The 14,171-nt window shown below is 38.1% G+C and overlaps 1 protein-coding gene across 1 annotated transcript in view; it reads right to left on the reverse strand.

Annotated features, from left to right (window-relative positions):
* Positions 1 to 14,171, reverse strand: part of STK39 (serine/threonine kinase 39) — a 277,886-nt gene that overhangs the window by 101,285 nt on the left and 162,430 nt on the right. Inside the window, exons 11-14 of the mRNA XM_020288403.2 lie at positions 11,473 to 11,595; positions 11,341 to 11,370; positions 4,040 to 4,102; positions 2,183 to 2,250 (exon numbers count right to left, since the gene is read on the reverse strand). Coding sequence (XP_020143992.2) covers positions 2,183 to 2,250; positions 4,040 to 4,102; positions 11,341 to 11,370; positions 11,473 to 11,595 — 284 coding nt within the window. The remainder of the gene's footprint in view (positions 1 to 2,182; positions 2,251 to 4,039; positions 4,103 to 11,340; positions 11,371 to 11,472; positions 11,596 to 14,171) is intronic.

The following is a 14,171-nucleotide window of genomic DNA, read 5'->3' on the forward strand; positions in this document are numbered from 1 at the left end:
GTGTGAACTGCACAAATGACATGATCTTACTTCTGTATTCCAGCCTGCTCAGACCACATCGGGAGTCCTATATTTAAATATGGGTGCCACATTCAAAAGAGACAAGGTTAAAACTGGGAAATAACTGCATTAAAAGAGTTCTGAGGTCAAATAGGTTTTATATAAAACAAAGCCAAACAAATTCCTTTCCTGAAGAACTTCTTAGAACACTTGATATATTAATATTCCTTGTGATTTCCAAAAAAGGTGTATGTGTGTGTGTGTGTGTGTGTATGTATATGTGTGTGCGTAGAGAGATGGGTAATATGCATTGCTTCTTAACTAATTTGAACATAAGACCCTTTCTTCATGGAGCATCTTGTAGGACTAGTGATCTAAGCCACAAACTTATGAAAACCACCACCTAGACCCATGAGAGAAAAGGTAATAAAAGCAGATGCAGGCTAAATGTTAATAACAGTGAGCAACCAGGACTACTAGGGCAACATAGAAACTGTATTTATGAAAAGCAAGGCTAACGATACTTACATTATTTTGTCTAGGAAAATAAAAGAACTAGCCTTGCAAATACACAAATGGTTCTCATAAAAATAAGGGGATGCATTCGCTTTTCTATTGCTCTAGTACCTAGAGCAAAACAATATCTGGAGGTAAGGCTCAGGAACGGGTATGCTGACACATTCTCCAGAGAACCTGATACTTTCTCTAAGGGGCAGAATTAGAGCCCATGGAAGTTCCAGAATAGGAAGGTCAGTTGAATCTTCAGAAGGAAGAACTACCTAACAATTAAAGCTTTTCAGAATTAAAGCAGTTTTAGCATGCACAGAGGCTAGGTAAACATCCAGCAGGGACACTAAAGAAAAGATTCCTGCACAAATAAAGTAGAAGATTGGACTGCTGGATTCCAAAGGTCACTGCCAACACCGAATACTCAGGGAGCTAGACGGCAACCTCCACAGTCTCACTCACCACGGCACCGCAATGACAAACACTGAGCCAGCACAGAGCAGGTTCCTCATAAATATTAGCTGACTGAATGAATAATTGAACAACTAAAAAATAAATGAAAAAAGTACCTGGTTTCAAAGTCAAACCAAAACAGAATGGGCTATCTTCATTTTTTGGCAATTGCTAAATTCGCTAATTGTTAATAATAATCGTGGCTTCTTTCAAATATAAGGAAAGTTAACCTTGTAATAATTTCACTTCTTGACTGGGAAATCAACTCTGAATGAAATCACACCAAGGGTTATTGTGCGGTTCTGCTGTCAAGCATGTGAAAATGCACTGCTAACTATAAATGACCATCAGAAGGGAGTGATTACGGCAACGATAATCTACTCTGACGGACTATGAGAACTCAGAGGGCAGAAACCAACCTTGAGGATGAACTTGCTTTTTATAGCTACAACTCTGAAAATGTCTAGTAACATGTGCTTTGCTTAATTGTCAGAAAAACATATGTATAACTTCTTTTAAAACATCTTAAAAAATGTGATGGTATTCTGATTGACCTGGTCAATGAGGCTGTTTACAATTAAGTTTAAATAATTCTCTTTTGTCTTGAGATACCAAATTCTTAACAAAAGATATGACAATGATGGATCTTTAAATTAAAAATTCCTCAAAATAGAAACAGCATTCATTCACGAGACTACAAACAAAGACTATAATCAGGCACCATGTTTGTATCCATTTCTTAGAAGACTGATATTTCTTTCAAAATATATCTGTCATTTCTCCACAGTGGCTGATCAAACTTGCCACTGAAAAATGTTCTAAACAGGCAACTTGTAGTACAAGCATGGTTTATTCCTGTCAGAGACTGACTGCTGAAGTGTGAAAGAAACTCATTAAAAATCTCTTACTGTGATCTTACATTGTAAAAGAGAAAAAAAGAAAAAGAAAAGAGAAAAACAAGAAAGAAAAGGCAAAGAAAAAAACTTAATGAAAGGTACACTGAGCCTGCAGACACACTCATATGGTGCTTTTTGTTCTTATTCTTCTTTAGCAAGCAATTAGAAGAGTGCAATTAGTCCTGGGAATACAGCACACACTGGTTGTTCAGGGAAATCAAATAAGTTAACAATTTTATTTTATGCTAATATTATGAAAAGTTAATGAAGGAGATCAGAATAGTGTATCATAGGAAAAACAATGCAGAATAAACAGCATTATTTACCTTAATCTTAAAACGAGGTTCACGGCACAAGAAGCTTCTCTGTAGTCTTCACTAGCATTGGGTTTGCCCTTTAAAAACAAAACAGCGAAGAGTGGGTGTTAAAAACTTTCACAGGAAAGGACTGAATGAAGTCACAATATCCCTTGATTCGTACAGCCCTTTCTTTCTGGAAATTTCAAAACCAGGTCTTTACACACGCAGGCCTTATATAACACTTCTGTTAGAAGGTTGGAAAGATGCCTAACTCCCATCACAACTGTGGATGTGACTGTCTCACACAGAAAGCCTGAGTCATAGAATAAGTACTATGAATAACTGGCATAAGCTGTCATGAGTCCAAAGAGGGGCAGCCACCTAAAGTGGCACCTTGCTTCCCTTTGGCCCTGGTGATACACAAAGGTTGGGCACCTTAAATCTTAAAAGTGCACAGGAAGGTGGAACCCAGTAGATTAAGCCACTGTTTATCTTTCCTGCCTTTCTCACCTAGATCCATTTCCTTAAATATAGATTATTAACCATGAATGCCTACCACACAGCCCCTCCCTATTCCTACAAATCCCTAGGCACAACCCGACCTTCTTGCTGGTGTAGGAAAAACAAGGCATTTCAGGTCAAGAGTTGGCTCTGCCACTGACCAGATGGAACCATGAGCTACTCGTCCCCTGAACCTATTTTCCCATTTCCAAAACGAGGATAACGCCTGCCTCAAGAGGTTGCTGGAGGAATATAAATACATATGAAAGTGAATCATAAACTATAAAATGTTATGTAATACTAGTTATCTTAATCCCTTTTCCTGTTTCCTTTACTCTCTTTGCCTTCTGACCCATTATTACTCTTATCTTGTCTATTATTCTTAACTTTGCCTTAACATGCAACCAATCCCTTCAGCTTATCTCAAAGTCTCTCACTGAGTTGCCTGATAGAGGATAACGACCTAAACTGAATCCTGGCTTAGCCTTTAACCAGTGGTGTGACCTTGGGCAAGCCACCTAATCTCTGCAAGTCCTTGCTTCCTCAGCTATAAAATAAGGGGCAGGGATAAGCTATCTGCTAGTCTATCAAATAGGCTTCCCACAACCACGAAATCCCATCAGTCTAACCATCTCTCCAATATGCAGCTGTTGCATAAAACACAGATCAGATGAAATAGAAATAAATTTAATTAGAATATGCCAATTGTGAAAAAATAGGATGTGATCCTAAGGCTGGTGATGTTTTCTAGCATAACTACTCAGAGAAAAGGGCTTGCCTATTGAATATAGAGCAAAACCAGAATCTGGGCCTGCACACCCTGCTTCTATGTCCACAGTCTTTCCCCTGGATGGCTCAACATCCTTTATCACCACCCAACATGACTCATAGCACAGGTCTTCTGTCATATAACTTTTATAAATATGCATTATAAATGCATTTCACAGTCACTGGACTATTATTTTTACAAGGCAAGTTGTAGAGACGAATTGGCCCATAATGTTCAATGATAAAAAAGAATTATGAAAACAGGTTATAGAAATCCAACCCGGAGCAAAAAAGAAACGTATCAATTAACCACAATGTTTTGCGGCTGGATTATAACAGGAAGGTGAGTCATTTTCTGTCCTTTTCTTCTCTTCCCCAGTACCAGCAATTTCAGAAGCAGTTGAGTAATCATCAGTTCTCACTCTTGAACCTATCATTCAAAGGCTGGAGGTCCTGCAAAGCATGGTCAACAGTAGCCTATTAAAAAAGGGAGCTTATAAGCCCCTGATTTGGAAGTACTACCCTGAAATTGTCTATCTTTCTAAAATGCTGCTTTTTCTATAGATCTGTCTTTAGAAACGCATCTCAAATGGAAAGACTGACAGAGGAACATACCTGAGAGTCATGCACAGAGAGGGACTGTATTTGCTCGGGGATACTGCTGGCATTCACCGCGATCTGTTAGAGAGAACAGCCATTACAGAACTCAAGAAAGCCAAAAGGAGACATGGCCAGTGTGGTTACAGTAAGTCCCAATTATCATAAACAATAATTTTCAAAAGTTCTTAAAGCAGTATTCCCAGGTAGGTGTTTGACTACCTGCCTTGGAATCACCTAGGACAAGTGTTAAAAACCCATAGACCCCTCCCCACCAGCCTATGATTTCAGAATTTCATGGAGATGGGAAAAAATCTGTACCTTTAATAAATTCTCCAGGTGACCTTTATGCTTTTAGAGTAGCACTGAGCTCAAGTGAAAAGGCATGGACTATTTGATATTTTAAACTTGATAAAAGGAAGGTGTCCCATAACAATATTGTCTGGTACAATTTCATCTAAAGTTAAGGGGCCCTTAATGAAAGGAGGTGAGGGTTAGTAAAACCTGTCCCTTTAGTCATTACTTTGAGCAACTATTCACTGTATTTCAAAAATATGGCCGGGCAGTTAGATTTTTAAAAGACATTTTTCCCAACAGAAATTCAAGCAATAGATTCTATTTTTCCCTCAAAGTTGGAAGGAAACTCAGCTCTAAGGTGACACTCAAATTATCTTTGCCTCCAAGCCTTGCTTTGGTGAACTCTGCCCTGGAGCAAAACTTGAAAGACAAAAATGAAGAGACAAAAACTCAAAGAGAAATAGCAACGAAAATGATAAGGAACAAAAAGGACCTCCTATTTCTAAACATACTATCAATTCTAAAACAATCAGAAATTCTTTGTGTCAAGAATTTTCTAAAGTTTAAGAGCATAAAATTCTTACTCTCTGTGCTTCCTCAAAAATATTGAGGTTAGTACTGAAGTAATAGGGAGAAGTATATTCATGTCTGCAATTTATGTTAAAATGCACCAAAAAGTTATGGTGAACTGAATGATGAACAAATGAATACATATGTGATAGACAAAATATAACAATAGCAGGACCTAGGTGATAGGTGTGCAGTGTTCACTATAAAATGTTTTACTGTTGCTACATGTTTGAAAATTTTCATAATAAAATGTTAGGAAAAAATGACTATGTTAGAAGAACAACCAACCTATATTCATTAACCAGCCAGAGGGCCTGGGCCTACACCAAATGATCTCTTGTAAAGAATCTTTCAGGGTGATTCCATAATCTTAACTTAAATTTGAGATACAACCAAAGGCCACACCAGCACTTACAGCATAGTCTATTGTTAGTCAAAAAAGCACCGCAATCTGAAACACTTCAGTGGCATTTACTTACAGGTGACAAACTTCTCCTTCCCGTGGCAAGACCCCATCTCCTACCCTGCTGCAATCATCAAGATGGAGACCTAGTCAAATGTGCTGGGGACTGGACCCAACGCACACCCTGGAACCTCACTGTGTAGCTGTAAGCCTGAACATGATGAAGGGACCAGCCTCTGCTCTCACTGGTGTGCAGCAATACGGTGATTCCTCAGAAAATGTGCAGAGACACAGGGGAGCGCTGGAGAGGGAGGCCCTGGTGCGAAACATCTTCCTGACAACCCACTGCGGTCCTCCAATGTCACCACTGTGGAGCCATTCTACGGGGTTAGGGCATGGCCTTTTGGCTGACCCTCTTAAATGTAAAAACTTAGAAGGAAGCTAACACATTAAGCAGATGTCAATTTGTCAGATTTTTACCCCCTTTTAAACAGTTTGCTCTAAGATAGGCATTTGAGAGAATCAGTGTTTTGACAGGAAGGGGAGAAGGAAATAATAGATTAATGTTGAACACTGCCATGGAAATAGACCTGGATGGGGTTCTGGGACAGGGTGAAAGAGAAGAAAAGATCTAGGAATGGAGAGAAGAAAGGGACGTCTGCTTTTCAATTTTTCATAGAACTCTGCCTAGCCATCTCATTTTCTGTTTTTAAAAATACCATAGTCAAATGCAATGTGTTATCCTGGATTGGATCCTGGCAAAGAAAAAGGCTATTAGTGGACAAACTAAACTAGTGACATCCAAATAAATTCTGGGGTTTAGTTAATAGCAATGTAGCAGTGCCAGCTCCTGAGTTATAGCAAATGTGCCAGGGTTACGTAAGAAATCAACAGTGGGATAAACCAGGTGAGGCGTATATGGGAACTCTGTACTGTCTTTGTAACAAACACTTCTGTAAATCTAAAATCATTCCAAAATAAAAAGTTCATTTTCAGAAATATAGCAGATTTCTGATCACAAATCTAATTCATAACGTGATTTCATTACAACTACTCAGAAGGCCAGTTATCCCCAATAACAACACCTTTAGAAAGTGGTATCGGAAGTATCAAATTAAAGCAGTCTGATGACTAAGGCTAACCATAATAATATGAATCAACTTAGAAGGAGAAATCAACTCTTTCTCTCTATCTACATGTGGATATAAACCAAAGACGTATGAGAGATGACAGGCCTTTGGACAATATGCTTTCACAAAAATAAATTTAAAAAGCTAACAATGGTCTCAAAAATCATTAGGCAATAGCAATGAGTCATAAAAACAAAAAAAAGTTAGTTTTCACATTGTTTATAACCTCTAATAAAATTAACTCAATTTAAATCTGTATCAAATGTATTTTCTCCTCAGAACAAAATCCTGGAGCTGGGAAACAGAAACCTTTCCCTAATTAACCTAGTCTAGATTCTTGATGACAAAACCCTTCAATACACCTCTCGTGGGCCCTTCTGGGCTTCAGCCAAAAAACCCTTCCCATCTGCTTCATGACACTTAATTAAATAAGGACAACTTTCCTAGGGGATTTCTGAAAGGTTCTTTCTGGTTTTTTTGTTTTTTTTTTTGGGGGGGGGGGTATTTCTGATAGAAATTTAAAATAAATCTTCAGGAAATCTGATCCCACAGTCCACGATCTTCCTGGATTCCAATGTAGACCTCTGGATTCAGAGTGATTTGTGCAGCTTTCTTAGTCCTCAATTCTACCCATGAATCAGAATCACGTGAGCAGCTCTTTGAAAATCAGAGTTGTATGGACACCACCCCAAGCCATCAAATCAGAACCTGGAGGTTGAGTCTGGGCATCCGCATTTTTAAAGACTGCGGATTTTATGGCGTGGTGCCGGGGTTGCAAATCGTTTATCTGCATGCCACCTAACTGAAATGCTGCCACGAAAAAGAAAGTCGCTTTAATAGAAGGCTTAGCAAATGTTCTCCTCAATGAAGTGAAACCAAATAAAACTATAAATTTAAAGATAAAGACAATTTGCTTTTTATATGGAAAATTAGAGTATGATGCAAAATAGACAAAACGTCACAAAACCTAGTATTTTAGAGTCTGACAAAAGGAGATTTGAAAACCACTGGTCAAAAGACCACTAATGGGATAATAGTTGAGAAGTTTTATATAAGGTAAGAATCAGTAGGGGCCAGGAAACACTACCTAAGGAAGCCGGTCCTTCCAAGTGCCACCTCTTCCCCATACCTCCCCCCAGATGAAAATGGTGCAGCTAGCAGACTCTCTTCTTTGCTTTTATAAAATTCCCACAGTGCCTACTCCAGTTCCACACAGAAATCAGCACAAATTAAATATTTTTTCAATTAATTAACTTTCTTATTAATATTAGTGTTATTATTATTAACCTTTGATCTCCACTGGCTTCTACCAACCAAGTGAACAGGATGATAAATAAATGAAATCAGGATGAATTATCAACCTGTTATAAATTATTAATTACTAGCGGGTGACTGATACTTTGCAAGGCTATTTCTAAAATATCAGGTTAGAGACATAGGACCAATTTTTCAATGTTGATGGCTATGAATCTCAAAAGCTGGCTGTGAAGCTCAAGGTAAGTGGTGTAACTCTAAAACCTCACAGTTTACACTGGATATTCTCTTGGACTTAGGAGGATTCCAAATATGGTCCAATGTCTCTCTGACAAACACCCCCTCTGGTCTTCCCAATCTTCCCCAACTGATGCTGTCATATTTAGATATTCTACCTCATAATTCCTAGAAGGCCAAATAGCCCCTTACAAATTAACCATTCCTGAAATACCCCTCCATTTATTGCAATATCTAACTCTGTCTAAACATGGTACTACTAAGGCTACCTTTTCTGAACTTCATCTCAATTATAAATATAATGTCTTCTGATCTTTATCCCTGCTTCCGACCTTCTCATAAATACTGTATGCCTATTCAAGCACTTGTTTAATGTTTGCATTTCAATGCTGAGGTATTCACTCATTAACAAGGATGTACAGAGTGTCTACTGGATGTGAAGGGAACACAAACATGAATAAAATATCATCCCAGCCTTCTAGTGGCTTATACTCAAAAAACAACTGTGATTTAAATGACAAGCATTATTGAAAAGCTTATTAAAATGTAAATACTCTGGCATTTAAATGTGTCATTTGGCACAGATAAGCATTTTCATTCTCAAAGATGCTCAAAGGTATATGGTACCCTGTCAGAGTCTGTATACATTGGCACAGCTACTGATAGCAAGTGCAAAAATTCAAAATCAGAAGACGCTTCAACAAAGCAATCACTATTCTAAAGCTCTACTTTACTTGTCTATGTGTCCACCAGAATGCATACACAAGAAAGTTAATGGAATGATGTATGTTACAGCAATCTAAGTGCTCACTAAGAAAGAAATGGTTACATAAAACCATATCCATTCATCCCATGCAATACTATGCAATCGTTTAAAATAAAGAGGCAGATCTACAATATCTAATGTGGAAAGATTTTCAAAACAATAAATTGCAAAAATATTTATAGTTTTCATAATTCCATTCATGTTTTTAAAAATGATATACTTGATTTCTTTATGTACATATTTGTATGGAAACAAACAGAAAATGATCTGGAAGAAAACACTGCAAACTGATAACCTCTATTCCCAGTGGTTGGGGGCAGCAGCATAAAAATAGTCTTTCAGTTTTTATTCTACTTAATTCTCCTGTATGTTTTCCAGTCTTTATTCTATGTTTCTTTTCAATAAGTCCCGTCCTGCCCAACCTGTCTAAAATTACAACCTCCTACCACATTTCCTGCACCCTTACCGCGTTATACTTTTTTCCCCTATTGCTCCTATTTCATTGTTAAAAATCACATAATTTATTAATACTTACTTATTAAGGCCATTATATATTGTTTATACACTCCCATTAAAATGTAAACTCCACAAGGACAGGAATTTTTGCTCTCTTTTTCTCACCAGTATATCTCCAAAACCTACTGAAACAGTGTGCGTAGTAGGCACATAATATATATTTGTTGAATATTTATGTATTTGACACTTTTTTTATTTCCTTTATAACAGATAAATACTTCAATCTTCGCTTATGGAAAGCAGTTTGGGGTAGTTGGCAAATCAGAGGACTACATTAATTAAAAGCTGAAAGGACACGGAAACCATCATTGTAGTGTCTCTTAACACTGCTCAGGACACTCAAATGCCAATGCTGTCAAAAGGAAAGAGTGTCAAAAAAAAACTGTCCAGAGAAGCTGTGCAATGGCAAGGGGGGCTGGTTACTTCTAAAATCTGGTGGAAGTGTTTTCATGCAAACACGTGTATCTTTTCACAGAAATAAGAAGCCTATTTATATGCTTCCTTAATTATAAACCAATATGGAAACAGACATATGCCACTGGGAAATCAAATGAGTCTAGTTGCAGTAAAGTGCCTGTGACTTTCAAATCCCACTCAGGAAGGTCGCCAGCGAGGCTTGAGGATCAGTTCACAGCATGCCACACATTATTCCCTCTCCTGTCTATGGAGAAAAGACTCTTGCCAACACGATTACTGCTGTTACCCAAACAACAAATCAGTTACCAGAGCAATTTCACCAAGCACATAGTAAGATAGTATGTTAACAAATCTTCATGAGGAAAGACCCACACCCAACAGCCTGTACTAGCAAGGCGGGATCCCATGAACATTACAGGCAAAATTTGCCAGTGACAGTGTCTTGTAATGAACCAATAACCGTGATTTATGTGTCGATGATGCTACTTGAACCATGTCATTTTGTTCTATTTGTAAGCAGAACTGACATTTTTAGTTAGGAATAACTCTTAGAAATAGATGAACAACCTGGACTCTGTATCCCGGATAAAATAGGACAGTGGGCAAGGAGAGGGCAGAGTTCACGAAACCTGGTTAAGATCATTCTCAAAGCCCGGCACGACATCTGTGCGGCCAATGCATCCCACTGTGGGGCTTGTCACCATTGCTCCTGACACAGGGGAATGACGTCCTTGATCAAAGCTCATGTTTTATGTATGAAATGGAGAGATGAATTCATATGATAAATACAGGAGAAAACAGACTCTGAAGGAGAGCCACCATCGGGAGGCAAGCAGACTGAAAAAATCCCTGGGAAAGGCCTTTCTGTGTGGCATGAAAGGTGAAGAGAGAAGGGAGGAAGAAAAGAGGGGGAGGAGGAAGAGTGGCCCACCGCTCTGCCACCCCCCTCCTTACAGGGCCCAGCTGGCTATTGTCACTTAAAACAGAATGATAAGATTCACTCCATTAAATAAAAAGGAAATGTCTGCTAATTTTAAAAAGTTGGGACGTGTATCATTTGTAGCCCAAAGTTTTCTGTTTTCTTAATGAGAATTTATCAAGGTACACATTAATTAATAGGTCTGTAAAATATTTGGGGCTATTTAAATAGGCTCAAATTTCCTCTAGGAGAATTAGCGAGTCTTGTGAACTCCGGCCATCATTAGTCATTAGGCATCAGGATAATTAATCAGATGGAGGAAGTAAATCAAAAATGACCTCTTAATCAAAAAATGACCATTCCTCAAAGGGAAGCTGTTATAGGAGTGCTCCTGGTCTACTAAGTTAGTCAGAAGGTTTAAAAACCAAGACCAACAGATTCAACCTAGAGTTTCTTACCATTTAATAATATCTGCTTTATCATAGACTAAAAACCCAGAGGAAATTTTGCCTGTATGCTTATTATGTTTTCTAAGTGACAGTAATACTGAGAGTTAAAATCAATTGATTACCTAAGTCTGTAATAAGGACTCTACAGAGTGTTTTATGGACATGATTTCATCAGTCCTCATGGCAACTTTATAAGTACTGTGATCACCCCCATAGAATCAAGACCTGAGAGTTTATGTGTTTTTTCTTTTTTCTTTTTTCCTACTCCATGAGATTCTGAAGCATCTCCCCTAGGTATATGAGACTTGGATACCAAGAAGGGAATGAAGTGGCAAATAAATAATCAATAACCACAGCTCACCTCTGGATTTTCTTCTTTTACTCTTCGTGACTGTAAAACAATTAAGAATCCATTAATACACACCCACGCACACAAAAACCCCACAGAAGTGAGATTTACACTGATTAGCTATCCATCATAAACGTCATTTACCTTTTCTTGAGAAAAAGCGGCTTTCCCTTCTTCACTTTTTTCATCCATCTCGTCGTCACTCCACTCCCAGTCACCGTCTTCGGTTTTATGAAGGTGACCGCTTGACCCAGGAACTCTTCTTACCTGCATCAAAGCAAGCCCACACAGTTCTTCACCAGTCCAATGTGAACAGCGTTCGCTGGTGCTGCTACGTGGGTCACACAGCACACACGCTACCCCAAAGGTAACCTGAGTGGCCGAGAGTCCAGGGATAACTAGAGGTTTAATACCCCAAAAGACTACATGGCCTCCAGACTCTGACACTCACCCTCTATCCAAAAATAGTATGTTCTTGAATTGCATCACTGCATGTGGTGTACAGCAAAATGTTTTGGAAGAACACTGCACACATAAGCTGTTAAGGATCAAGCTCGTTTTTCATTTTTTACTTCAGTTAACACTACTAGTTAAAAGGCTATGTGGTAGGCAGCAAAACTGCCTGAGGAAGTGCATGCAGGCAACTTCCTGCTGACTGAGCAAAGGTGGGGAAATGGGGAAGCCCAACGAAGCCTGCAAGACTAGGGGTTGCAGCGATCTAAAAACCTAAGTCAACAAAGCATTCCCTTCTCTTGCCTCCTTGCTCTTTTTCAGAACCTGAAATCATGCTTGTTTTCCCAGGCTTCTGTTCACCCTACTTGGGCAAAACAAAATCAGACTATTCTTCACACACTTTGTAGCATTTATGAGACGTGTGAGATAGCTAGGAACACAGCTTGGTAAGCAGCAGTCGTGCCAGCGTTTGGATGATAATCAGTCTTCGTCAATTATTTCAGATTGTTTTGAGCAAGGGTGGGGTTGCAGTCCACAGGGCACGCTTTCCAAACGTCTTTGTGGTTAGAAAGGCAAAATTTTAAAAGGACGGGATGACTGAGAATGAACCTCTGAGCAGAGTAATTTGCCTTAAAAGAAAGTGCTGAGACATAATTAAACAAAGCACTGTAATAGGTAAACATGAAGTGACTTTAACACTAGCCAGTGTCCAATGATTCAGAGAAACTTCGAGTGGAAAGAGAGCTTCCAGACGAACCCCTTCACTTTACCAATGAGGAGATGAAGGCCCAGAAAGTGACCCAAGATCACAACACTATGAGAGCAAAATCAAGGCAAGAAGCAAAGCCTTCAGACTCCCATTCAAATGTAAGTCTCCTTATGCCATTGAAAGAAGTCAGAAAGAAGTTGTCTAAAAATGTCCTGTGAAGACTTTGAAAGACTATGATGTAAAAAAAGGCTATTTTCTATAATACACAATATTTAATTATATCAAAGGAGCATCATTTAACCCAAGGGAAATGCCACAGAGCTTAAACTTAGCTTAAACTTATACATGTCAGGTCAATGTGAAGTTATAAACAGTGTTCGATAGGGGTTGGGTTTGATTTGAGGGCATTACCGTACAGAATCTATAAAAGTATGTGGCTGATCACTTGGTCTAGAAGATTTGAAGATTTGAACACCAACACAGAAAGTTTAAAATCAAGTAAAAAATTCTTATTCATAATTGCAAATAGTTATGTTCAATTTAAAAAAAAAAAAGCCTTTTTCTCCACTCCAAAAAAATTTTAACCAATTCATCTTCAAAACACTTGGTACTCAGTAAAAACCCTCTGTGCTTAGCATAAGATATTTTTCTTACTTGCATTCTGAGCTGTTGTAAAAAAACTTATTCAAATGATTGTGATTTTAATGGTGCTTATAGATGCTGGCTAAGTACTATGGAAAAAAATGCTGAAATGCACTTCAGGATTTTCAGAACAGATTGCTCATTTTACAGCTACAAAGAAATGGCTAAGGAAAGAGAAAATAATTTTCTGTTGACATATACAATAAAATTAATTATTTTCTTAGCAATACTAATCATGGTGATAGCAACATAGCGGGATATGTCTTAATGACTACATTTAAAAGAATTTACAGCCACATCTATCATAAAACATACTATTAACTAAGAAGGGAAAAACAAGTAAAATTATGTATCAGAAACAGAATATAACTCTGCCTTTACTAAAACTGTAGAAACCAAGGGTTGCTGATGAATTGATATTCTTCAAGTACCCACCCAAGAGATACACCAAGGAAATCTCTTTTTCCAGAGAGAATCCCACTTTATACCCTGAAATTTAGTTTATGCCCTTTCCTGCCTCTGGTTCTATATTTACAAGATGTCAGTTTCATTTCCACGAGCAGGATCCAACTATAAATGGCCATTCTCTTCCATTTTTATTTTATTTTAGAACCTGGCTGTCTCCTTCCCGGTTTTATTTGCCAGAAGAGAGAAAAATAAAACAAAATGTCTAGGATTATAGCTCCAAACATTCAAAGAAATGGTGTGATGGGCCGTAAAGCAATAAATATTGGTTAAACAGGTCAAACAAATACGTATAAACGTTGGCCAAATTAAGACAAAGAAGACTTAAACATCTATGGAGGGAAAAATATTGGTATAATAGTCACAAGAATGAGAATACAAGTTTGTCTTTGAGAATGTCCCCTCAGCTTACTCCCAGGAATAAACTTGCAGCATAATTTGAAACCCAGGTTTCATGGTATTTTTATGTGACATTGACTCCTACTGAAGAGACCAGATATCAATTTTACAAAGTTACATCCTTGTAGGGGTTTTGTAGGGATGACGAGAAACAACCTTTACCTTTCAGAAGGTA

Source organism: Microcebus murinus, chromosome 8 (assembly GCF_040939455.1).
Source record: "Microcebus murinus isolate Inina chromosome 8, M.murinus_Inina_mat1.0, whole genome shotgun sequence".
NCBI lineage: Eukaryota > Metazoa > Chordata > Mammalia > Primates > Cheirogaleidae > Microcebus > Microcebus murinus.